General features: G+C 37.7%; 1 protein-coding gene across 1 annotated transcript; it reads left to right on the top strand.

Moving 5' to 3' along the window:
* Positions 1 to 131: 131 nt before the first annotated feature.
* Positions 132 to 23,819, top strand: LOC111868241 (ras suppressor protein 1). Its single transcript, XM_023858713.2, has 8 exons — positions 132 to 361; positions 1,280 to 1,330; positions 5,615 to 5,735; positions 6,704 to 6,822; positions 13,707 to 13,789; positions 19,501 to 19,615; positions 21,292 to 21,424; positions 23,422 to 23,819. The coding sequence occupies exons 1-8, from the start codon at positions 217 to 219 to the stop codon at positions 23,513 to 23,515; spliced, it is 861 nt and encodes a 286-aa protein (XP_023714481.1). The 5' UTR covers positions 132 to 216; the 3' UTR covers positions 23,516 to 23,819.
* Positions 23,820 to 25,539: the final 1,720 nt, after the last annotated feature.

Here is a 25,539-nt window from a genome sequence, read left to right on the forward strand (position 1 = left end):
TTTACGTGATACTACGGAGCAGATGTTACTCTCATTCTCAATAGTGGAGTACATACGTCTTCGAGGAACTTGGCGTACTTACCACGCTTGAGAGTCGACTGTTCAGTTATGCTGCCATCTAGCGAATGATCTTGATATTGCACATTTTGTGAACGGACGTCATTCAAAGATCATCCGTATTGAATCTTCCGCTATTTTACAGTTGCGCGCGCAATCATGAATCAAGCTCCTGTTTCGTGTATTCCTAACAGCAAGATGTCAAGACCGAAGAAAGTTATTGATGAAGCAAAAGAAATCCAGAATCCAGAGTTGGATTTGGCAGATAAAGGGATAGCATCGTTCGAAGAAATGCCAGGACTGTGTGAGTGTGCTTGTGATGTGAGGTGATCGTGATATGTGACCAAATTTGGCAACTTGTTTGACTGCTTCTCAGTCCATTGTATGTCAGCATGAAAGGGGGCGTGACACACTAATGTGGTAACGCTCTCTCGAGTCAAGCCAGATTTAGACATTCATTACTCAGAACTGTGACGTAACAACGAATTAAAACATGTCAATAATGTCAGGTATAGAAGGAATTTACACTGCTTTTCAAGAGTGGATGTTCATTTCTTATGCCTCCAATTGCTCCGCATTAATTAATCGCCCTGTTGTCGACGCCAGTATCATCTTGATACTGACATTAAATAAGAACACTAAAACGAAAAATATACGTTTTTGTTAAACAAGCGAGCCCAAAAATTTTGTTCAGTCGGTGTAGCGACGGGATGCGGGCTGGACGGACAGGGTTCGATTGCCGTCAGGGGTTAGAGAATTTTTCCTACTCTAAAGCGTCCAGATCGGTTCTGAGGCCCACCAAACCTCCTAGACAATGGATACGGCACTCCTTTTCCCTGCGGGTAAATTGGCTGGGGCGTGAAACTGAACACTCCCCCCCCCACTGCTTAGGTCAAGACTGTTGAAGCGATACCCCATGCATCTTTATGGCGTGGTGCCAAATTATTCTAGCACCGACAACTTTAGTTTTTTTTTTAATTTCTGTGCTACAGGTATTCCCCCTTAATTCATAACAGCCATTATATGTACCCCATGTTGAGCTCTCAATGTTTAAGGTTATTAACAATTATAATATAATGGGCGTACTATGAAAATGTTCAGGCATGTGCTCAGTCTATTTTGAAAACTCCATAACTTGTGACTTTATTATTCTGAAACTTGAAGTGTTTTACAGGTCCATTTTTCACACTAATTTTATAATGAATTGTGTTTCTTGTTTCAGTCAATATGCTGAACATAACAAGATTGACTCTAAGTCACAACAAAATCCAGGGTGAGGTATAAGGAATAGTACTTCGTTTACTTTTTATGATTAAAAAAAAATGTAAATGCATGTCTGCTGGAACCAGCTTTGCAGTGCTTTTGTCCGTAGGTTTTTGAGGCTTGTGTCTGATGTGTAATTTTTGTGTTTGGAATTTATCTGCATTATAGTTGAACCTGTCAATGTAAAAATTGTAATTCAAATACACCAGTGATGAAGCTTACAGGAAGGTATTGAATCAGAACTTCTCAAAGCACATTGAGAATGTATTTATTTTCACAACATTGCAGAAATTAACATTATTACTTTCTCGTAAAGATGTACTATATTACAAGTTTTTGAGTTGGTAATGGAGCTGTAGTACCTTATACAATGCTTTACGGCACAGTAATATGAAAATATAATATGTTGCTCTGATGATGCAGATAAAAGAATAGTCTAGGAGGTGAACCTTTGTTAGTTTCAGTGGCAAATTCTTGGGTTCACTATTAACATTCACTGTTGTAAAGCTCTTCATATCTCAAGGGTGGGAGATTCCACTTATGGACGGTGAATAATTAGCCCAACCAATTCCCACACCTCCTTCTAGTATGCTTTTAGTTATTGAAAATTGCTAATATCTCAAAAGCACCCTTTCAACAAACAAAATAATGAACAGACTAATATGAAATAAGCACAACGTAGTTACTTGAATCACACAGAATATTCATAATCTCTACACAAAGAAAGCAATAACATAACCAGCTGACAGCATGGCAGAATCTATAAGTCACTTTAACATTTATGACATGCATGTAACAACACCACATCAAAATCTATATGAGCTGTATAAATAAAACACAAAATACATACACTGTGACAAGTTCTGCAAATTCTAACATCAGCAAATATACTTTCAGACAAATATATTTCAGTGAACAGCTGGTGACTGCAGTGAAGAATAAGTATTGATTGCAAGTTTTAATTCTAATTTTAGTTAATAATCAGCATCACATTCACACAATATGTAATTCTAACATACAGTGGAACAGTGTTTTCAAGATAGACATGCACCTGTTGATGGCTGTATATGGCCAAGACGTGCAGTGATAGAGAAGTAGTAAAAGATAATAGGCTGCATTTGAGGTGGAAATATATGTATACAAGTAAATATAATAATGCAACAGGATGCTTAAATACAATATTATAGTTTATTTAATTTGTGTATAACATTTCCTTATGGAAAGGGAGATTTTAAATCTTTTACTTCTGTGTGTCTCGCACCCATATTTTAAACTCATGGGTTGTGGTGTAACGTAATATCCTAAATTCTACAACTGCTATCAGCTGTTCTGTTTCACATTCAAGGGATTAGAACACAATGTAGTTGAGACTGGCCTTCGTGGCTGGGTGTTTACTGCAGGGATGTGGTCTCTCTTAACAAAATGAACACCATAACCAAAATTTTATATTTATTAACATATCTTTTCATACCTGTATAGTAGTACTTCTTAAATATAATTTTATATTAGATTTTTTAACAGAATGTTCAAAATTTCTGTTGTCATTTAATTTGTTTTATTTATTAAGGTTTTATCAATAAAGGCATTTAATTTTGTCAGTCATTATGCTAATTTCCAGTAGAGAGGTGTTATCGGAAAGTTCCCAGAGTAGGTCAGAAAAGAAACGCTGGCTGTACTTACTCAGTTTTGGCTGCCGTCTCCTTCAAAATAGCCTCCTTGGGAATGTATTCAGCTATCCAATCTTTTTTTCCATGCTTCAAAAGCACCGTGGATGTCATATTCTTTAATTCCGTCGAATACCACTTGCGACTCCTTTCGGATGTCACACAGTGTTTCAGTATATCCCTTCAGTTTCATTTTCAATTTGGGAAACAAAGTGAAATCACAGGGGGCTAAATACGGATAGTAGGGAGGATGGAGAATGATAACCATGTTGTTGTTAGTCATAAACACTGTGGTTTTCAGTGATGTGTGGGTTTGCGTGTTGTCATGATTGAGGAGCCAGCTGTGGTTGTGCCAGAGTTCTGTGGTTTTCGTTACACATCTTCTCTCAGGGGTCTCAAAACTTCACAGTTAAAGTCCGAGTTGACCCTAGTGTTACAAGGAACCAATACACGGTGAACAGTCCCCTTCAGGTCATAAAAAACAGTGAGCTTGCTCTTTGTTGAACTCCAGGCTTCTGCCTTTTTTGCTCTTGGTGATTGTGGGCTCTTCTACTGTGATGATTGTTGCTTTGTTACTGGATCATAACCATAAATCCAACTTTCGTCATCCTTTATAATCCTAGAGATAACAGTTGGGTCTTCACTGGCCTTCTTTTGTAGCTTAAAATACATGTTTATATGCTGCTGCTTTTGATCATGTGTCAAGAGTTGGGAAACAAATTTCATGGCAGTGCAGTGCAGTGCATGTTCCAGTTTTCTGTGAAGATCTCGTACGAACTCCGTAACTGATCCCAATGGTGTCTGCAAGCTCATGGATTGTTCAGCGATCTTCTCTGTGGATGAGTTCTGAATTTTTTCACCATTTTATGTCGTTTTGCTGGTGCTTGTTCGCCTTGAATGTTCATCATTTTCAACTGACACTCGACCGGCCTTGAAACATGAATGCCATTCAAAAACCACTGTCGAGCTTAAAGAATGTTCTCCAGAAGCCTCACAAAGCATTATCAGGGTTTCGGTACCAGATTTACCGAGCTTCACACAAAGTTGTAAAAGCACTTGTATAAAATCAAAGTGTGGTGTCACCTGGCAGACTGATGCAATAGGCTTGCGAAGTGTGACCTTGGTCTCTCCTCTCAACCTCTTTAACCGAGGCAGTTACAACAATAACAGTCCAGGAACTTTATTCCCAAGCAAGTTTGAAAGGGTTGTAGATTTGGGTTGGATGGACACTTAAAGGGCTCGGTGGGGTGCAGTGATTCCAACAGGAGCCCAGGGAGTTTTTGTGTAGGGGATCAGTTGCATTGATGGGACGTTTGTCTCAACACCCATGGTTACAGCCCGGGTATTTAGAAGTGACAGTCCTCTGACGCGGAGTAGGAGAAGTGTTGGTAGTGGCGGGGAGAGCTCCAGCATGCTGACAAGTGTGGAAGGGAATGCAGTACAGGCATTCTCAAAAGGAAATAACTTCTTACCTCATTGTGTTGCATAGTGTTGGCGGTTTAGTCTCGATGATGTTTGCACATCTGATGTTAAGTTTTAAGTGCCGAATGGCAGACTATTATGCACTTTACACTACTGTACACTATACACTATTATACACTTTTCATTGTTATATACATGAAGAGTTTATTTACATATTACACAGGTCTATTTGAAAGGGGCAGCACCGGCAATATCTGCATACATATGATCTCCACATGCCTGTCCTTCCTTGTCACCACCAGATGAATCGGAGGTATCATCAGAACTGTCATCACTGTTACCTTCAACATGGAAGGCGAACTCCCATCCTGCATCCAAAAGGCCTTCCCATGCCATTAATTGTTGCTCAATGCTCAAAGTGGCTAGTGGAGATTTCCTAGGTCTTTCTTTATGGGGTGTCGAAAAGGAAGTGGAAGCCCCAGATTCGATATTTTTTGTTTCTCTTATTATTCTTTTGACTCTACTTTCCGATACACCTGTTGCCTTTGCTGCTTCCACTCCTATGTTCTTCAATGTAATTGATGGCCCAGCCTCTTTCATATACTTCTATACATTACTAATAATTTCTCCTGATTGTGAACGCAACACTTTTTGACTCAATTTACTTCGTGTACAAATATAGATAAAGAAACGAATGACAAATCACAACACCCCTCAACTTTCACAAATGGACCTGCCCATCCACTGCGCAGCTTTTCCTGGACTGTCACTTCTAAATACTCGGGCTTTACTGTTTTCAAAAGGTCCCTATTTTTCAACCAGAACAACATCTGAACAGATTTATTTGACAACCTACGTATATGTGAAGTGTTTCATTGCCTTATGATCTAGGAAACATTTTGGATTTTAGGTCCACACATTGGTGACTATAAACCATACAGTCTTGTGGGATGTAATGCCATGTAGTTAGCAGAGCCAACTTGGCTCTGTATGCCACCCGCTTCTTGTTAGTTAGTTGTAGGCGGTATGTTCCTCCAAAATGTCGAGGTTTTTCCAAACTGTACAGTGTTACAACTCAAAAGATTCAACTCTTTAAGACACTTGTTTGCTATAATTACAGTTCCTAATCATTTTCAGGGTCTAGTTAGAAACTTTATGAATGCAATTTTGATCTTAAAAGATAATGCAGTCAACTGATTACCTTTCAGTTGTACCACCTGGCCTTGCAAATCTGGTTAATTTGGAAATCTTAAATCTTTTCAATAATCAAATTGAAGAGCTTCCAACCTCATTGTCTTCTATGCCCAAGTTACGCATCCTAAATGTTGGGTGAGTATTGTGAAAATTCCTTTACTGTCAAGTTATGACTCATGTTTCTTAAAATATGTTTTCATAAAACTGTGAGGATATAGTTGATCAGTTTTCCATTTAAGACTGTTTAAAAATTTCTTTGTTCATGAAATCGCTAATCAAACAAAGTATAGGGCTTTCATAAGGAAAGTTAATTAGAAGAGTGATTTTATGCTTTATTTTTATTGATTAAATTATGACAAATCAAATATTGTGTTTTACTGTGCTCAGTGAACTTTGGTTATCATTGCTGTTATATTTTGACAAAAGAAAGGGCCAACAGTGAATACAAGCCTAATGCAAATCAAATATAGGCTTCTAATAAGTCACTGTGGGGAAATTGTTTATTATACATAGTCTCTTTTTTTATTGCTAGTGGGGTGGGACTAAATCCCTTGTACTGCGGCCACTTCTGGCCTATTGTACGAGCCCCAGATGATAGGTGAGGGTGATTGTGGAGCAATTGGTGGAATGAAGATTGGCAAGGGAAACCGAAGTACTTGGAGAAAACCTGCCCCAGTGCCACTTTGTCCACCACAAATCCCACTTGACCAGATCTAGGATTGAACCTGGGCCACTGCGGTGGCATGGCGGCCACTGATTGGCCTATTGTACCTGCCCTCGGTGATTATGATGATGGAGAAATTGGTGGAATGAAGATTGGCAAGGGAAACCGAAGTACTTGGAGAAAACCTGCCCCAGTGCCACTTTGTCCACCACAAATCCCACTTGACCAGATCCGGGATCGAACCTGGGCCACCGTGGTGGGAAGCCAGCGACTAACCACTTGAGCTATGGCGTGGCCTATCTTTAACATAGTCTCACAGATAATAATCCATTGGAGAACTAGAGGTCCATGGTTTGAGTCTCCTGTAGCTAGTCCTTCCAGGATGTGGTTTATATGGGTCAAAAAGATTAGTAAAAATTCTCCAAATTTGTCCTTTCAGTATGAACCGCTTGGGAGTTCTGCCTCGAGGATTTGGAACGTTTCCTATGCTGGAAGTATTGGATCTAACGTACAACAATTTGGACGAGAGTACGTTACCTGGGAACTTTTTCATGATGGGTAGGACTGACATCTTATTACTCATATTGTATGCTTAATGGTTTTGGGACCCTTAAATGCACCTGTCACTCGTGACTGGATACATTCATTACCTGACATACATTAGCTTTAAATGCAAAAAGAGTGTGATCCAGGTGAAGTTCTTCTCATGGGGGAAGGAAGAGGTCCCTGTATTGAGAATGTGGTATTGCATGGACTTTCCATGTTGTATCTACATTTACATTTATTTTCAATTCATGGATCCAATCATTTTCCTGTAGGACTGGATATGAAACATGACACACATTACAAATTCATGATGACTACACATCATACGTCCTTGGTCCAATAAAATATATAATCAGGCCTCACGCAGACAGCACAAGTTGTGCTGTACAATGTGAACAGTAATTTTTCTTGGAGTGTGTTGTAAATATCAGTGTAAATATTCATGACCTTATGATGTCTTCTCCTTCAAAGAATAAAATGTAATCTACTGTTCATGGTGTAGCCTGAGATATTAAGAAACTTTTATAGTTCTTTGATCAACAGTAGTCAAGTGGGAAAACTTGACACACCCTGCTGAGAACAGTACTACTGGCGTGACCAGACTATCAGAAGCCGCTGTATGCAAAATGAAAGAAGGCAGGAGTGAAGAATTAAAGTCACCTGATAACAGTTACAAGCCGAGTTCTCAAAAAATGAAGCACGATGGCTGTGGCTTATGTGTAGTCAGGCAGACAACAGCTTTGACATGAAAACAAATGAGTTGAGACATTGAGATCTCTATTAGTGACACTGGGAGAAGTTAATTTTCTTGGAGGCAAAGAATTTTCGTGAAGTGTTGAAAGAGATTGGTTTTAAATTATTAGAAATGTTTAAGAAGAAGGACTGTTCTTAGTTGAAAGAAATGTTGTGCCGAAGGTCACCTGTTTCAGAAGTGTATGAAGAATGATGGACTTAGGTTAAGGGGGGGACTTTATTTTTATTTATTTTTAGCCAGATTGGCAAATTATGACAAAAGCTGGTTTTGAATCTGGAGTTTTGTTTGTTTCAGAAAGAGCATTTTGACCTGTATCACACTGTAATTAGGCCATTAGTTCAGTTGGGATTTGGGACAGATTTTGAAATGTCAAGGGTTCAGGCTCCTTTTCTGCAATGTTGAAATTTTTAACATCTTTAAATGTTATAAATAATATTTTCCTCATTGAATTGAATTGAATTTATTTACATTCTATAAATCCTAAGTAGGTTAGTACCTTTGGATACAGAACAAGTCAAAAGGTTACATACATAAGTACAGGCAATTTTAGCTTAAAAATTAATATAACTTAATTTTACATCATTCTCTATTTACATTGAAGTATTCATCTAAAGAGTAGAAGGAATGAGCATGTAGATAATTCTTTAACTCTGATTTAAACTTTTTAGTATCATTGCCCAAGTTTTTAATACTTTGTGGCAGATTGTTGAACACTTTTATGCCAGTAAAGTAGACTCCTTTTTGATATACTGATAAAGTTGATGAGGGTAGGTGGAAGTTATATTTTTGTCTAGTATTCATGTTATAGACATCAGAATTTAATTTGAATTTATCTTTGTTGTAAACAACAAATAAGAGAAGCGATAATATGTATTGCGATTGAAGAGGTAGAATTTTTAATTTCTTAAATAATTCTCTACATGAATCTCTACTTCTACATCCTGTAATGATTCTAATTATATTCTTTTGTATTTTAAAAATTATTACACTATGTGAAGAGTTCCCCCAAAATATTAATCCATAGTTCATAATAGAATGAAAGTAGGCATGGTAAACCATCTTCAATGTTTCCTGTGACATAAAAGGCTTAATTGATCTCATCGCATAGCAAGCTGCATTTAATTTAGGTATAATTTGTTCAATATGTATTTTCCAAGACAGTGTACTGTCTACATGTATTCCAAGGAATTTTGTATCAAGTACTTTACAGATTAATTTGTTGGCATAACTGATGTCCAGATCAATTTGGTGGTTGTTTTTAGTTGTGAATGATATGTAATGGGTTTTATCAAAATTTAATGAGAGTAAATTGGCTTCGAACCATCTGTTTAAGGCTTCAAATACAATATTTATGTCATTTTTAAAGTTTTCAAATTTAGAGTTCTTAAATATTATACTAGTGTCATCTGCATATAGAATTGGTTTAGATTTATTGTTGATGGTTTTAGATAGATCATTTATGTAGAGAAGAAAAAGTAAGGGACCTAAAATTGATCCTTGTGGAACACCGTGCTTTATAATTCCCCAGTTTGAAAATGCATTATGACTGGAGTTTTTATTATTTATTTCAACTCTTTGATACCTGTTTTTGAGGTATGATTTGATCCATTCATTAGCTTTGCCAGTTATTCCATAGAAATTTAATTTCGATAGTAAGATATCATGATTAACACAATCGAAAGCTTTTGCTAGATCACAGAAAATCCCTCCCACAATTAATCTGTCATTGAGAGCACTTAAAATATCGTTAGTTAGTTCATAGGTTGCTTTTTCTGTTGTTAGGTCTTTCCTAAATCCAAATTGCTCTTTGACTAATATGTTGTTAGAATTTAAGTGTTCAAGTAGTCTATTATACATAACTTTTTCAAAGACTTTTGAGAATGAAGTCAATATGGATATTGGTCTGTAATTAGAGATGCATTTTCTCTCTCCTTTTTTAAAAAGTGGTTTCATTACAGCGTATTTTAAGCGTTGAGGAAAAGTACCTGATGATAAAGATTTATTACATAGATGATTCAAGGGTGAACTGATGTAAACAGAGCTTGCTTTAAGTAAATTGGTAGAGATTTCATCATATCCATGTGAATTTTTGGGCTTAAGGGATTTAATAATGTTTTCAATTTCCTTCCTTGTTGAGAATTTGAGATTTATATTTGGAAATGAATTGTTAAAGGCACGTGACAGATAGTATATTGGATTATTATTATTATTATTATTATTATTATTATTGGAATATGTTTTCTCAGCTAATGAAAGGAAATATTCATTAAATGCACTTGCGATAGCTTGTGGATTGTTAGTGGACTTCCCTTCAATATTCAAACTTTGTACGTCTTCTTTAACAGATTTCTTTCCTGATTCAACTTTCACAATATCCCAGGTGGTTTTAATTTTATTGTTTGATTTTAGAATTTGGCTGTTATAGTTATTCTGTTTGGCTTCTTTAATGAATGATATTAATGCATGATATTAGAGACAGGGATATATAATTCTGCAGGTGGGTTTTCATATTTTTCAAACTTTTAGGCCAGGAAGAAGCCTAGAAACTACAAGCATTGTGTTTTTTGTAAGTTGCTGAGATAGCACAGTTGGTATAGCTGCTCGCTATGGGCAGGATGACAGAGATTTCAGAGTTCTAGTCCTGGTAGGATCAAGATTTTTCTCCTCTCCATGTCGTTCAGAACGATTCCTGTGCCCACCCAGCCTCCCAGGGGGCACACAGTACTGCAGTTGTTTGAGGCTTTATGCTACAAGCCGGAAGGTCGCAGGTTTGAGTCGCAGTGAGGTCGTTGGATTTTTTTTTTTTCAGTTTACCTAATCCTACCAGCTGCACTGTGGCCCTGGGATCGACTCAGCCTCTTAACAGAAATGAGTACCAGGAATCTTCCTGCGGGGTAAAGGGTAGCCCATGCATAAGGCTGAAAACCTTGCCACCATCTGTGAGACGATTGTCTAGATAATGTGGGAGCCTTGATGTGTCACAACCCTACAAGTCTTTCTTGCCTGCTACAGGGATAGCTCAAAGACAAAGCGTGCAAGAGACTCTAGAAGAGAAACTCGGTGCAATTGAAGGTGAAAGCGGAAATGCTGAAGTGCAGTGGAACGATATAAAAGAATGCATGTTAGATACTATCAGTGATTTGGTAGGTAAAGTGGGGAAGATAGCAAGAAAACCATGGGTTACACAGGAGATGATGAGTAAAATGGAGGAGCGAAGGAAATGGAAGAATGTCAACAATGAAGAAGGCAGGAGGAAATACAGGAGACTGAGGAATGAATTGAAAAGAGCCACGGACAGGGCCAAAAAGGAATATCTTGAGAAGATATGTAATGAGATTATGGAATTTCAAAGAACAGGCCGTTATGATTTGATGTACATGAAGACAAAAGAACTAGGATGGAAAGAGAATCATGGGATTCAAAATGTTGGCATCGAAGACTCCCAGGGGAATAGAATAGTAGATCAGAGGCAAGTGCTGAAAATTTGGGAAAATTATATTTCAGAACTATATGATCGACCTAATCGGCCAGAAACCTTAGAAGTTGAACCGGAAGAAGAAGTAGATACAGACGAGAAAGGACCATATATTTTACAAAGTGAGGTGGAAAAAGCTATCAAGGAAATGAGGAAGGGAAAGGCTACAGGAGATGATGATGTACCTGGAGATGTGCTCAAGTTACTGGGAGAAGGTGGTTTGAAAACACTGACAAAACTAATGAACACCATATATGAAAGTGGAGAGTGGCCCAAGGACTTTACAGAAGTTACAATGATTGCCTTAAAGAAAAAGACAAAAGCTACAAAATGCAGCGACCATCGCACAATAAGTCTTATTGCACATACAGCAAAGATAATAGCAAAGATACTTAAAAGAAGAATTGAAAGGAAAATAGAGGATGTACTTGGAGAAGATCAGTTTGGATTTAGAAGAGGAAAAGGAACCAGGGATGCAATTGGGATGATGAGAATTATAGCGGAACGAACTTTGGAGATAGATGAAGAACTGTGTGTTTGCTTCATAGACTGGCAGAAGGCATTTGACCGGGTAAACTGGACCAAATTAATGCAGATCCTGAAAGAAACAGGTATCGATTGGCATGAAAGAAGATTGATTAGCAAATTGTACATGGATCAGAAAGTTAGAGTACGACTGGACAGGGGGGAGACAGGAAGTGTGCAGATTGGAAGAGGAGTTCGACAAGGATGCTGTTTATCACCAATTCTGTTCAACTTGTACAGCGAATGCCTTACCAAGGAAGCTCTGGATGGGCTCGGTGACTTCAAAGTAGGAGGGCAAATTATTCAAACTGTGAAATATGCAGATGACCTTGTGTTAATGGCTAAGGAAGAAACTGTGCTACAGGGCATGATTGATAGACTAATTGAAATTGGAAGGTGCTATGGCATGGAAATGAATGTGGAGAAAACAAAAGTAATGAAAATTTCGAGACAACCAACCCCAGTCACAATAAAGATAGACCAAAAACAAGTGGAGAATGTGAAATGTTTTAAATATTTGGGTAGCTTGTTAACAGATGATGGAAGGTGTACTTGTGAAATTAAATCCAGGATTGCCATGGCAAAAGCTGCATTTAGCAAGAAGAAGAATCTTTTTACCAGCAAATTGGACTTAAATTTGAGGAAGAAACTAGTGAAATGCTACATTTGGAGCATAGCTCTGTATGGGGCTGAAACATGGACACTTAGGGCAGTAGATCAGAAACATCTGGAAAGTTTCGAAATGTGGTGTTGGAGAAGAATGGAGAAGATCAGTTGGACCGATTATGTGAGAAATGAAGAAGTGTTAATTAGAGTCAGTGAGCAGAGGAATATCCTACATGAAATAAGAAAACGGAAGGCTAATTGGATTGGTCATGTTTTACGCAGAAACTGCCTTCTAAAAGAAGCTATCGAAGGAAAGATAGATGGGCGGATAGAAGTGACAAGAAGACGAGGAAGAAGACGTAAGAAGATGCTGGATGACCTTGGGGACAGAAGAGGATACTGTCATTTGAAGGAGAAAGCTCTAGATCGCATTAAGTGGAGGAATTGTTTTGAAAGAGACTGTGGACCTGTCGTCTTGACAGATTACTGATGATGATGATGACAGGGATAGCTTTACCTTTTTACCCAGCCTCCTAGCCAGTGGGTACTGAGGGCACTTTCCCCAGGTATAAGACAACTGGGGTGTGAAGCTGACCACTCACCTCGAAGTAGTGCTAAGGTCAAGAAAACGTGGATGTATTCATTCAATCCAACAGACACCTTCATGGCATGGAGCTTAATTAAGCACAGGGATAATTTTACCAACTTATCTAATGTTTAAAATATTTAATAATTCCCAGCTTGAAACACAGTAGCATGGATTTAAATTAATTAATTAGAAATATTCTGTGTCTGTCTGTGCACATCTCTCAATTTTTCATTTGGTAACTANGGTGTGTGTATGTGTGTGTAAGGGGTGGTCCATAAAATCCGGCCCTCACACTGTGACCTTCAATGATTGTTCTTTCCTTTGGATTAACCATTTATTAATCCTACGCTTCGAATGAAATGTAGGCCCTTATTTATGGGGGCATCATAAAAGTCACTTGCCTCCATGAAGAACTGACCCACGTAGTGAAATCTTAAATAAGCTATGGCCTCACGATCACACAGGATATGTGTGGCTGATTCATCTTCTTGTAGGCACCTTTCACAGGTTGGGTCATCAATCAGTCCCAGTTTGAAAAGGTGTCCTTTTAGGTGGCAGTATCCGGTAAGTGATCCTACCACCTATCTTAATTGATCTCTGTTTAATTTCAACAGGTCCTTTGTTCTTCTGGCAGAGTCCTGATATAAATCCCTTTGCCTGATTTAGTCCAATGGTAAATTGTGTAATGTTTTAAAAAGTACAGTATTTTTAAAAACAATACATGAGATATACATCTATTACTTGTTTATCACATATAAATACCCTAGAAATTTGCTGTTATATAAGGATCTGTCCTTCAGCAAGAACTTGTCCTTTTTTGGGTGACACATGTGTTAATCTGAAATAGGTTTTGCAGATACTATTTAGGTGCTGGGGAGTTCATAAAGTATATGGTATTATGAAGAATAGTAGTATTGGTTACTGTTGAATACCTGCCTCAATTTCAGAAACTCTGCGTGCCTTGTACCTTGGTGACAATGACTTTGAATTCTTGCCAGCAGAAGTTGGACAGCTCAAGAATCTCCAGATAGTAAGTAAACTTCCTACAGTAAACCCAGAAGACGACTTTCTTCCTACAGTAAAGATTGTTTAGCTCATTGTATACAATTTTCAGAACCTTCATAGTCTGCATTATTCTGTTTCTTGCATGTCACATGAAAGTTTAATCTCCTGAAGTGTAGTGGTAAAATTCCCACTTGTCTAAGACTGCTGATGTATCTTTTCTTGCAAGGATTACTGGAAGAGGAGCTTAAATTGACCCATGCCTTATTATTTTTTTGTGTCATGTTTAAAGATTATATCAAAACTTTCCAACAACCAGCTCCATACATGAAATCATCATCATCATCATCATTTATTTACATTCAATAAATCCACTACATATAGGATAAGGAATTAGTCATTGATAATACAAATAACACTACATAGAAATAATAATACTATAAATAACAATATAAGACATTCAGTACCATAATCACAGTTGATTATTGGAGTCAAATTTACAATCAAAGTATTCTTCCAAAGAATAAAACGAGTTCATCAACAAAAATCTTCTTAAAACAGTTTTAAAATGTTTAACATCTTGAGCCAGGTTCCTTTATTAGGAGGAAGCCAATTAAAAACCTTAATACCATGGTAATACACTCCCTCCTTTCTGAAATACAGTCAACTTACATGTAGGATAATGGAATTTATTATTATACCTTGTATTCCTATTATATAACTCAGAATTTAACTTAAATTGATCTTTATTATTAACTACAAACATTGCAAGAGCAAATATATACTGAGATTGAAGGGGTAAAATTTCCAGTTCCCTGAACAATTCCCTACATGAATCTCTGTTCCCAGAGTTCATTATAATTCTAATTGCCTTTTTTTTTTTTTTTGCAACCTAAAGATATGAATACTATAAGGGGAATTACCCCAAAAAACCGAACCATAGGTCATAATTGAATCGAAGTAAGAAAGGTAAATCATTCTTAATGTACCCTGAGACATGTAAGATTTTAGGGCTCTAATTGCGTAACATGCGGAGCCCAATTTAGACATTAACCTATCCACATGTCCATTCCAAGACAATGTGTTATCAATAATAAGCCCCAAAAACTTAGTATTTGTAGTGTTAACAATCCGATCATCATCATCATCATCAATATGAATATCCATCGGCTGGCGGTTCTTAGTCAGAAATTCAATAAAATGTGTTTTCTCAAAATTTAATGACAATAAATTATCTTGAAACCAATCATTTATGTTTTTAAATATTAAAGAAGCCTTGAATTCATAATCAGCAGACCTAGGGTTAGTAATGACCCTATTTGGAAGTATTCATTAAGGAGCACAAATGTGACCTGACCCAAGGACTACTTGAAAAATCAAAATTAGTCCAACATGTGCATGAAGAAGGACAGAAAATTCATTGGAAACAATGGAAGGTCTTGCAGATTGAACCAAACCCCACCTACAGGGAATACAAGGAAACTGTCCACATGTCTCTGGTAGATTGTCCAGTTGGTCAATCCAGCTTGGACATCTCAGCCATCTGGACTCCAATTATCACAGTAGACGTCAGAAAACTACAACTCTGTCAAGTGTAGATTAAGTGGGAAAATTAGTTCTTTTATGTTGGTACAACACAAAGAATTTATCTCTCCAGTGGTGACTTATGTGTTGATATTACTCTGATTTTAACAATGGAAGCTGTGAAATAGTAGTATATTGTATTGTATTGTATTTATTAGGCCACCATAGATCCATAAGAAATTACAATTTCAGTGGATGTAGTTACCGTCAATAAAAATATAGAGTCAGCCTAGCAAAATTGTACTTGTCCAACAAATACATGACAGAAAAATATATGTGATCAGCTGTGCAATAGGGCACATTGTCTAACAAAAATTTCACAACTATGCAAAGTAACATGTTGCAATTAATGCAGGAAAAAGTCAAACATAAAAGACAAAAGATCATATATACATAATATTTCACATAGATCAAAAGGATTACAAAATAGTTAAAAATTAATATCATAAAACTCCTCCAAATTATAAAAACAATGAGAAACCAGATATTTTTTAGGGTTATCTTAAATTTTTTAGGTGACCCAATCAACTCTTTAAGATAAGAAGGTAATTTATTGAAAATTTTAATACTGTTAAAATATATGCCCTTTTGATATGTAGTTAATCTTGAGAGAGGAAAATGAAGATTTTCACCTTCTCTGGTCTTCACATTATGGCTGTCATAATTTGTAATAAAAAGTTTTTTATTCTTTACCACAAATAATAAAATAGAAAAAATATATTGTGACGTGTTGCGCAATGGAGGACACCCCCTCCCTCCCCAGCGGTGACACGGGCAGCTCTGGTCACGGTGACGTAGCAGGTGAGTCAGCGCTCCGCCCCCCCACCCCGCACTGTGACGTGGCACGCAACGCCACTGTTGACACAGGCAACAGCGAACGGAATAAAAGCTGGCTGAGCAGCAAGCGAGAGTTAGTGTGTGAGCCGGAGCAACACAGTTGGAAGCTAGCAGCAGTCATGGAAAGAAGAACCGGACGTGTGTGATAATCGGTGATAGTTTGTGATAACTGAGAAGTAATTGGGAGTGTGTAACACAGTGACACTTATATAGCTCCCGTACTGTGAATACGTGTAGACTACTGAAGATAGAGTGAACAGATTGTTGCGAATAGGGTTATAAAGTGTGAAACCTTGCAACAGTGTTATAATCAATTGTAGTTACGACTTGTAGGTTGTTAAATAAACCAATTAACAATCAGAACGGCGTCTTCAGTAACTAAACACGTTACAATATTGTGATTTCAGTGGCAATATTTCCAATTTTTTAAAAAGAGCCCTGCATGAAGTCCTATTCCCATGACCTGTCATTATAAGTACAACTCTTTTTTGCAGCTTTAAGAGTTTATCGCTGCTTGACGATAAACCCCAAAATAAAATATCATAAGCTAAAACAGAATGAAATAAAGAATAATAGATCATTGTTAATGAAGTAGAGGACATATAGGGTTTAACTGCTCTAATCATATAACACACTCTGGTCAATCCCTTCATAAGCTTATCTGTGTGCAGATTCCAAGTCAATGTATCATCTATTATTAAACCTAGAAATTTAATATGGGAAACTTCAGTTATGACATTATTATTATAGGTCAATATAGTATCAGTTGATACAGTGTTTTTTGTTTTAAACTGCATACAATAGGTTTTTAAAAAATTAATAGATAACAAATTTGATTTAAACCATTTGTGCACTATTTGAAAGTGCATATTTAATTTAGCGTTTATATTATCTGTGTTTCTGTCTGTAATTATTAGACTAGTATCATCCGCAAATAAAATAGGCATAGATAACTTATTAATGGCCACTGGGAAATCATTTATATATTGCAAAAATAACAAAGGTCCCAGGACTGAACCTTGAGGTACACCATGTTTGATTTTAGACCAATTTGATGTTAAGATCTGACCACTTGATTTATCTTTTAAATTTACACCGTGGTATCTATTACTTAAAAATTGCGAAAATAATTTATTGGTTGAACCTGTAACTCCATATATTTCTAGTTTATGAAGAAGAATATCATGATTTACACAGTCCAACGCTTTTTCAATATCACAAAAAATTCCCTTGACTCTAGATTTATTATTTAAGGCAGTTAAAACCTCATTCAATAAGGCATAAACAGTATTGTCCGTGGACAAATGTTTTTGAAAGCCATATTGACTTGGACTAGGAATAGCATACTTATTCAAATGATTCATCAGTCAAATATAACTTTCTCAACTACTTTAGAAAATGATGTTAGCAGAGAAACAGGCCTGTAATTTGATATTAATTTTTTATCCCCTTTTTTATAAAGTGGCTTTATTATTGAGTATTTTAGTCTCTGGGAATGCATGAACATAGGTGCTAGGTCTCTCTTTAGTGGAGTTTCTTTTTTAATGATTTTAGTTTGTCTTAACTCTTGCAGATTCAAACATATCACCATTTCTTTACCACCAATCAGAACACCTCAAGACACTTGGGCACGAACCAACAAAGAAAAAGCTCTCATTTTCGCTCACCATCTTTCAACTGTATTCCATCCCCATCCACCCAGCATCTCTCTCGAAGACGAAATTAACCTACTCCGTCCCTTGGATATTCCTTACCAACTGGAACCCCCTCCCAAGCCCTTCAAACAATCTGAAATCCTAACCATCATCAACACCCTCAAACCCAAAACTTCCCCCGGGTTTGATCTCATCACGGCCAAGATCCTCCAAANATTGACTTGGACTAGGAATAGCATACTTATTCAAATGATTCATCAGTCAAATATAACTTTCTCAACTACTTTAGAAAATGATGTTAGCAGAGAAACAGGCCTGTAATTTGATATTAATTTTTTATCCCCTTTTTTATAAAGTGGCTTTATTATTGAGTATTTTAGTCTCTGGGAATGCATGAACATAGGTGCTAGGTCTCTCTTTAGTGGAGTTTCTTTTTTAATGATTTTAGTTTGTCTTAACTCTTGCAGATGGTTTATGCTGGGCTTGGTTTATTTAGCCTATCTTGTGTTCGTGTTGGTGTCTGCAGATAGGGACTAGCCGTACTGATTGACAACTGAGTAGATTCCACCTGAAGAAAGAGACAGAATCCAGTCTGGAATATTTTATGTTGTTCTAAACAAAAACAGGATGATGGATAATGTCCTGAAACACCACAATTGTATTAATATGCTATTGTCACAAACATTTAGATCTTATTTTTGAGGAAAGATTTTTTTTTCCATTAAATGGGAACTTAACTAGTAATGAGTACAAACTATATTGGGTCATTTATCAGGTCCTTTTTTGACCAACTCACCAGTGATGTCATTGTTTTTAATTCCTCTGTAGCCTGTCATTCGTGTCAGTTATGCTCAGCCAGTCATGAACTGATGGGCACCCAGTTGAGCGTTATCTTTCTTGGTTGTAGGTTTGTCCCTGTCAGAGAGTTCGTAAAAGTGTTATTGTTTTTACAGCTTGTATTATTACCTTTGGTATCCCTTTTGTTTCATTGAGAATTAGGGATCTACATGTCCCCCCCTCCATTTTCAGAGCTCTTTGTGAGACAAAAATACAAATACAAAGAATGCTTCTTGGTGCCCTGGGAGTATTGTTTGTAACATGGTGATCTGCATCTCAGTGTTATGCCATCTTCAGTGTGAGACCCACATTGTGGCATCAATGGACTAGATCCATCCTTACAGATGTTACCTCCACCCCTCTGTGGTATGGATGCTGGAATTAAGTTCTGGAGGGAAATTCATGCATGAAGTCAGTCTGGCATGTGAAGTAAAATTTTGTGATAGTTGGCAATAGATACCCATTGCACTTGCAAATAAGACTTCCACATTCCTCAGCTGTCCATGCAGCCAGCACAAGCTATAGATGATTGAGAGAAATTAGAACCTTTGCAAGGTTGTGTGCAAGAAACAATGCTGCATGCATATCTTGTTCAGGATTCTTTATACTAATTTTAAGCTCTTTATATAATTAATTCTGGACCAGTTTTAAGCTCTATATAATTAGTTTTATAGTGGATTGCATGGCACTTTGATCACTGTGTATTTGTGTTAACATCCGTTCTTTGATTTAAAAACTTTTCATGAATAAATGTTTTGAACTTTGAAGGGTTGATAAGTAGCGTTACAAAGGAATAAACATGTGAATTTGCTATATTATTTTGCAGCTGGTCCTTCGTGAGAATGATCTTGTGGAACTGCCCAAAGAGGTTGGTGATCTCAGTAGACTGCGTGAGCTTCACATTCAGGGTAATCGGCTCACTGTCTTGCCGCCAGAGATTGGTAAGTATCCTTATGACTCACAACAGGGATTAGATTATCAGCCACTAAGCTCAGACTCAGAGCTAATCTCAGAATGACTGAGATTAGGTCTTTCTAAGGGGCCCAACTGACTGATGTCTTCCTTTCTCACGTGAAGACGGAAACAGATACGGTTTCCGAAACGTTGTATCCTCTATTACCTAAAATTCCAGATGATGGGAAAAGTCCAAAACCCCAGTAATTCTGAGTGTTATCCACCATCATCAGAACCATTTAGAATCAACTCAGAATTGGTTTGGGACTGCTATCAGTCCCTCATGGAGCTGGCCAAACATAATAATGTTCAAATGATGTGGGTGCCAGGTCATGAGAGTATTGTTGGTAACAAAACTGTTGATCAACTGGCAAAATTGAAAGCCAAATGTCTGTTCATAGGGCCTGAACCAGCTTGCAGCATCTCAGTATGAGTTGCCAACAAAGCTGTCAGGGCCAAGCAGAGACCATTATTTCTTATTCTTCTTTTTGTTAGTGGGGTGGGACTAAGTCCCTTGTACTGTGGCCACTTCTGGCCTATTGTACCAGACCCAGATGATAGGTGAGGGTGATTGTGGAGTAATTGGTGGAATGAAGATTGGCAGAGGAAACCGAAGTACTTGGAGAAAACCTGCCCCAGCGCCACTTTGTCCACCACAAATCCCACTTGACCAGACCTGGGATTGAACCCGGGCCGCCATGGTGGGAAGCCAGCGACTAACTGCTTTAGCTATGGCGTGGCCTGAGCAGAGACCATAACAAAACACTGGGAATCCATTACAGGATTCAAATAGGCAAGAGGGACTCATACAAGGACACTGCGAGAAGAGGCAAGAAACTGCTAAGTGTAAATAGAAACCAGTTACAGTGGGTGGTAGGTCTAGTTATAGGACACTGTCACCAAAAAGGACACCTTTTCAAAATGGAATTGACAAACAGTCCTCAGTGCAAGCAAGCAAGCAAGCAAGCAAGCTATCCCTGTAACAGGCCATGAAGGCCCATAGGGTTACGAGATGTTGAGGGTCCCACATTATCTAGACAATCGGCTCAAAGATGGCAGTAAGGCTGTCAGCCTTACGCGCCGGCCGCGCTTTACTCCCTAGGAAAATTATTTATTTAATTGCTGGTGCTCCTTTCTGTTAGAGGCTGAGTGAACCCCAGGGCCATAGTGCGGCCAGAAGGTCCTCTGTGCAAAAGGTGCCTCAAAAAAAGGTGATTAGCCACACACATCCTATGCGAGTGGGTGGCTGTAGCTTATTTACGATTTTGCCACCAGTCCCACTATTTTATGGAACCTGATGACTGTCATAAGCAAAATCCTGCACTTATTTGAAGTGTAGGACTGTTGAAGGGTTAACATGAAGGAGTATGCACAATAGATCATTAAAGGTCGCAGTGCAAGGGCCAGTAATTAGGCCCACTCCTTATGTATGTAGTATTGTATTGTAAAGTTCAGTGTGAGGCCTGCTCATCACTCTGCACAGGTCTTAACCAGTATTCCAATTCTTACCACACCTGAGTAAGTGCATTTTGAGGTACAGATGCAACAGTTTGACTCTTTGCTTCACGTTATTCTTGTGACTGATTCTGATGCTGTGCACTAATTGTTTTCCAGCTGACACTTCCCATTCATTATCATCACTTGGTTCCATTACATTTTGCAGGCAACCTTGACCTGGTCAGCAGCAAGTCTGTTCTGAAGATGGAGAACAACCCGTGGGTGACACCTATTGCAGATCAGCTCCAGGTGGGAGTGTCCCATGTGATGGATTACATCCGCACAGAAACATACAGATAGTGAGTATCTCCATCTGTGCATTAAAAAGATACCCATGTTAGAGTGATGATAAAATAACTGGTTTTATTTGATCTGAAGTAACATTTGGTTGATGCAGATTTAAATTGTTCCTTCCCATAAATGAACAGGGAAGACCTCACAAATTTGCTTTGCATTTCTGAGGCTTTATGTATTGAATATTTAACATATTTTCTGATGGTGTTATCAGATTTTAACTTAGTCTCTCAAGGATTGTTCTAGGGGATTTAAGCTGCTGATGTGTCATGTGCTGGGGGCATGTAGTCCTCTTCAGTTCAAGCATACCCTTTTGTAGGTATACTTGTTTCTGTTATGATTTTTGAGGTTTTTATATATTTTTTTTAATGCTAGTGGGGTGGGACTAAGTCCCTTGTACTGCAGCCACTTCTGGCCTATTGTACCAGACCCAGATGATAGGTGAGGGTGATTGTGGAGCAATTGGTGGAATGAAGATTGGCAGGGGAAACCGAAGTACTCGGAGAAAATCTGCCCCAGCGCCACTTTGTCCACCACAAATCCCACTTGACCAGACCCGGGATTGAACCCGGGCTGCCATGGTGGGAAGCCAGTGACTAACCGCTTGAGCTATGGCATGGCCATATATTGAGGTTACTTACTCATGTTTCTACACCAATTGCAAATCCAGATGCTGAATTGTTTTAAATGAGGTTTAATTTATGAATGTAAATCGAACAGGCACAGTCTTGAAAGCACAATTGTGGATGATGATTTGGTAGGTATGACTTTGTGATTTACTGTGTATTTTAAATACAGTATACGCGTAGGACTAGATATGTGTAAAATCCAGCTTGGATCCCAAGCTTGCTGGGTAAGAGGTCTGGTACCTGTTTATCTTTTTTGTAGTTTCACACTTTTTTATGCAGTCAGTATATGGTATTTCTGTTACACAAGTATTACTATATATTAAATTCATTCACTAGCATTCATTTAAAGTCTGTATTACCTTCAGGATCTAAATAGATTTTTGGGTATCTCTTGCCATGTATTTATCAAGGTAAAAATGTTTTGAATACAAATTATAGGAATTCATTATGGATATATGTTTGTCTTGGAGATGTTTTCCTGAAACACAATATTTCAATAAAATCATTAGTATAACAGGAAAACTTAATAACCCTTTGCATGCCACATATTGACTAGACCGGCTCAGGAAACTTGCATTACAGCCACCACACCCAAAGAGAGCACTTCTTTATTCTTATATTAGTTTAGAGGAAAGTACAGGCCTTCAAATAATGTGCACTTGTTGTTTGGAGGTCATTTGAGGAAAGTGTTGTGGGTTTTTCCATGCAACTGCATTTACCCTCCAGGCAGACTTTCCCGTTCTGTCAGGTAATTCTGTGGTAAAGCTATCCCTGTAACAGGCCATGGAAGCCTGTAGGGTTGTGAGACGTTGAGGGTCCCACATAATCTAGACGTCAGCTCACAGATAGTAGCAAGGCTGTCAGCCTTATGCGCCGGCTGCCCTTTACCCACCAGGAAGATGCCTGGTACTCATTTCTGTTAGAGGCTGAGTCGACCCCAGGGCCATAGTGCAGCTGGAAGGATTATGTCAGCTGAAAAAAATCCACCTCATCAGGACTCAAACCCGCAACCTTCCGACTTGTAGCATAGTGCCTCAACCAACTCCACTACCACTTGCCCCAGTTCTGTGGTAGACTTAGCAATAAGAGGGTGAAGTGTATGCATCTGAAGTTGCTACTGTTGCTACCCATTGCTACTGTCCTGTCATCTGTGTGAATGTGTTCTCATTTTGCAATTGCATATGCCCAGGCAGAAGATATACATTATATGTAAGAAAAAATGTCAACTTTTTATTTCACTCTGTAAGGTGCTTTTGGACTTCCTTGTCATGATTGCATAAATAATCATCAAGGGAACAGTACATAACTGTACTTGGAAATAATTTCATTCTGCGTCAGTTGTATAGTGTAATACTTCCCTTCTTTTGTCATAGTGTGTACAACCGCCATGTTTCTGCAGATAGACCACCTCCTCCTAAGACCAATGATAAGAGTAAGAAGATCTCACGAGCCCGTCAGCAGAGTTAAGTGGTATAAATGGCCAGAATTTATTGGGCACACCAAAAGATGCCAGAATGTCACCCTTAGCACAGAAATGTGTTTCAGACTACTACTCTTACTAATACTAGTTTTTTAACTAAGTACAGATTTTGTCTACATAAAATTTGTAGGACATAACCTCAGATAATATTAATGCATAATATGAAGGCTGAAGATGTAGGTTCTTATGTAATATGAAGTCATTACACTGTCAAAATAATAGAAAAACCTCTGTTCCCATTTTCTGATTAACCTTAGTTCTGTTAATGATATGTAGTTTTTTTTTTTTTTTTTTTTTNATTAGTGAACTTGGTATGTGTAGATCTGAGTTGGAACTTTGACATTTTAAAATAAGAAATGACACTGAAATATCAAGTTGGCTCCATTAAGAAATTGGGTTACATTTTGATCCAAGTTCTGGCTTATCATTCATTACCATTAGGTGCCAGCAAGTTATTCATGAATTGAAAATCTCCCTCTCCGGAGAATATCTTATATTTGTGAGATCTGAGGTTTTCACGATGGTGAAGATTCATACTGTGGCCTTCTGGATTATGACACCATGTAGTCTTGTGGGTGGATACCCACCTACCGGACTGCACTGCGTCATAACCCACAAGGCCGAAATATAAATCTTGAGTTTGTCTTCCTGATAAGCTGTTACTGCCAATTATTTTTTTACTAATGAATTTGTAATAAATGTATGTCTGCAGTATTTATTGTGTATTCTGTAAATAAAGCAACAACTTGTCAGTGGGCAAGGGTGAATATTAAGATTGACATTATGAAAATTGTTACACCATCTTATCACATTCTTTGATCCCATTACCGTTGGGTCACCTATTGTGGGAACATCCCACATACTTACACATTTAGATCAGTGGTTCTCAAACTTTTTACCTCTGAGCCCCCCCTGACAAGAGAAAAAATACTCTCAGGCCCCCAGCCTGTTTCTTTTTAACAAAATAGAAGTCATGGTGTGTTTGACGTTTTATTCAGTTTATTTTGTGTTTTTATACATACTATTTAGCAGTTTTTTTACTCAAAATTAAAGTATCACAATATTAGGCCATCAATAAAAATTAGTTTTAACACTTCCAGTTAACCAAAATATGTATTGAAATGAAACGATATTTAACTAACAAGTATTTAATTTTTTTTCTGCAAAGAAAATCAAACATTTAAATGTCAAACTTCAGTGTGATGGATGGGCCTGCTTTTGAGAACAAAGTTTATCAAAATGTGGTGTAATATCAGAAATAGCCACTGTAACTTCTTTAGCAATATTTAGCCTTGAACAATACTTTGACTTTATAGCTGCCAAAGCAGAAAAGCCTGTCTCGCATAAGTAAGTTGTTGCGAAAGGAATCAGTATCTTCAATGCCTTTTGGCTCAAAGTTGGGAATTCCTTGCCAATATGTATCCAGAACTCCAACAAAGACAATTCCTTAAATTTACTTTTTAATGAAGTATCGCTAGTGAGATCGATGAGTTGTTCTTGCTCATTTACATTCAGAGATGATGGCCCAGGAGCATTTTCGAATGGATTTTTAATCCAATTAAATTTATCAAAATCATTGCAAAAGTATTTTTCGAAATGAACTTTCAACATTATGAGATGATCAAGTAGGCAGCTTTTTATGTCCATTGGAAGCACTGGATTATCAGTGTCTTGTACCATTGACACTAGAGTAGGGGACATGTCTAGTGTGTCACTTTCCATACTGTTTCTCCAGAGCTCTAATTTTCTCATGAATGCCTTCGCTTTGTCATTCCAAGAAAGTACAGTTGCTTCATTCCCTTGAAGTGAAGTGTTGAGGATATTTAGTTTCTCAAATATATCTGTAAAGTAAGCCATTTTCAATAAAAAATCTTTGTTGTTGAAACTGTCTGCCAGTGAGTGATTTTTCCCATTTAAAAAACAGAACACCTCATGCCTCAGCTTAAACATTCTCTTTAATACCTTACCTCTTGAAAGCCATCGAGCATCACTAAAAAACAACAGAGCAGTG

Source organism: Cryptotermes secundus, unplaced genomic scaffold, assembly GCF_002891405.2.
Source record: "Cryptotermes secundus unplaced genomic scaffold, Csec_1.0 scaffold364, whole genome shotgun sequence".
NCBI lineage: Eukaryota > Metazoa > Arthropoda > Insecta > Blattodea > Kalotermitidae > Cryptotermes > Cryptotermes secundus.

Bases quoted from the DNA above. Each gene is read 5' to 3' on its own strand.
- LOC111868241 (XM_023858713.2), top strand. From the start codon at position 217: ATGAATCAAGCTCCTGTTTCGTGTATTCCTAACAGCAAGATGTCAAGA. The intron at 5,736-6,703 runs GTGAGTATTGTG...TTGTCCTTTCAG, and splicing joins TTACGCATCCTAAATGTTGG to TATGAACCGCTTGGGAGTTC. The intron at 13,790-19,500 runs GTAAGTAAACTT...ATTATTTTGCAG, and splicing joins AGCTCAAGAATCTCCAGATA to CTGGTCCTTCGTGAGAATGA.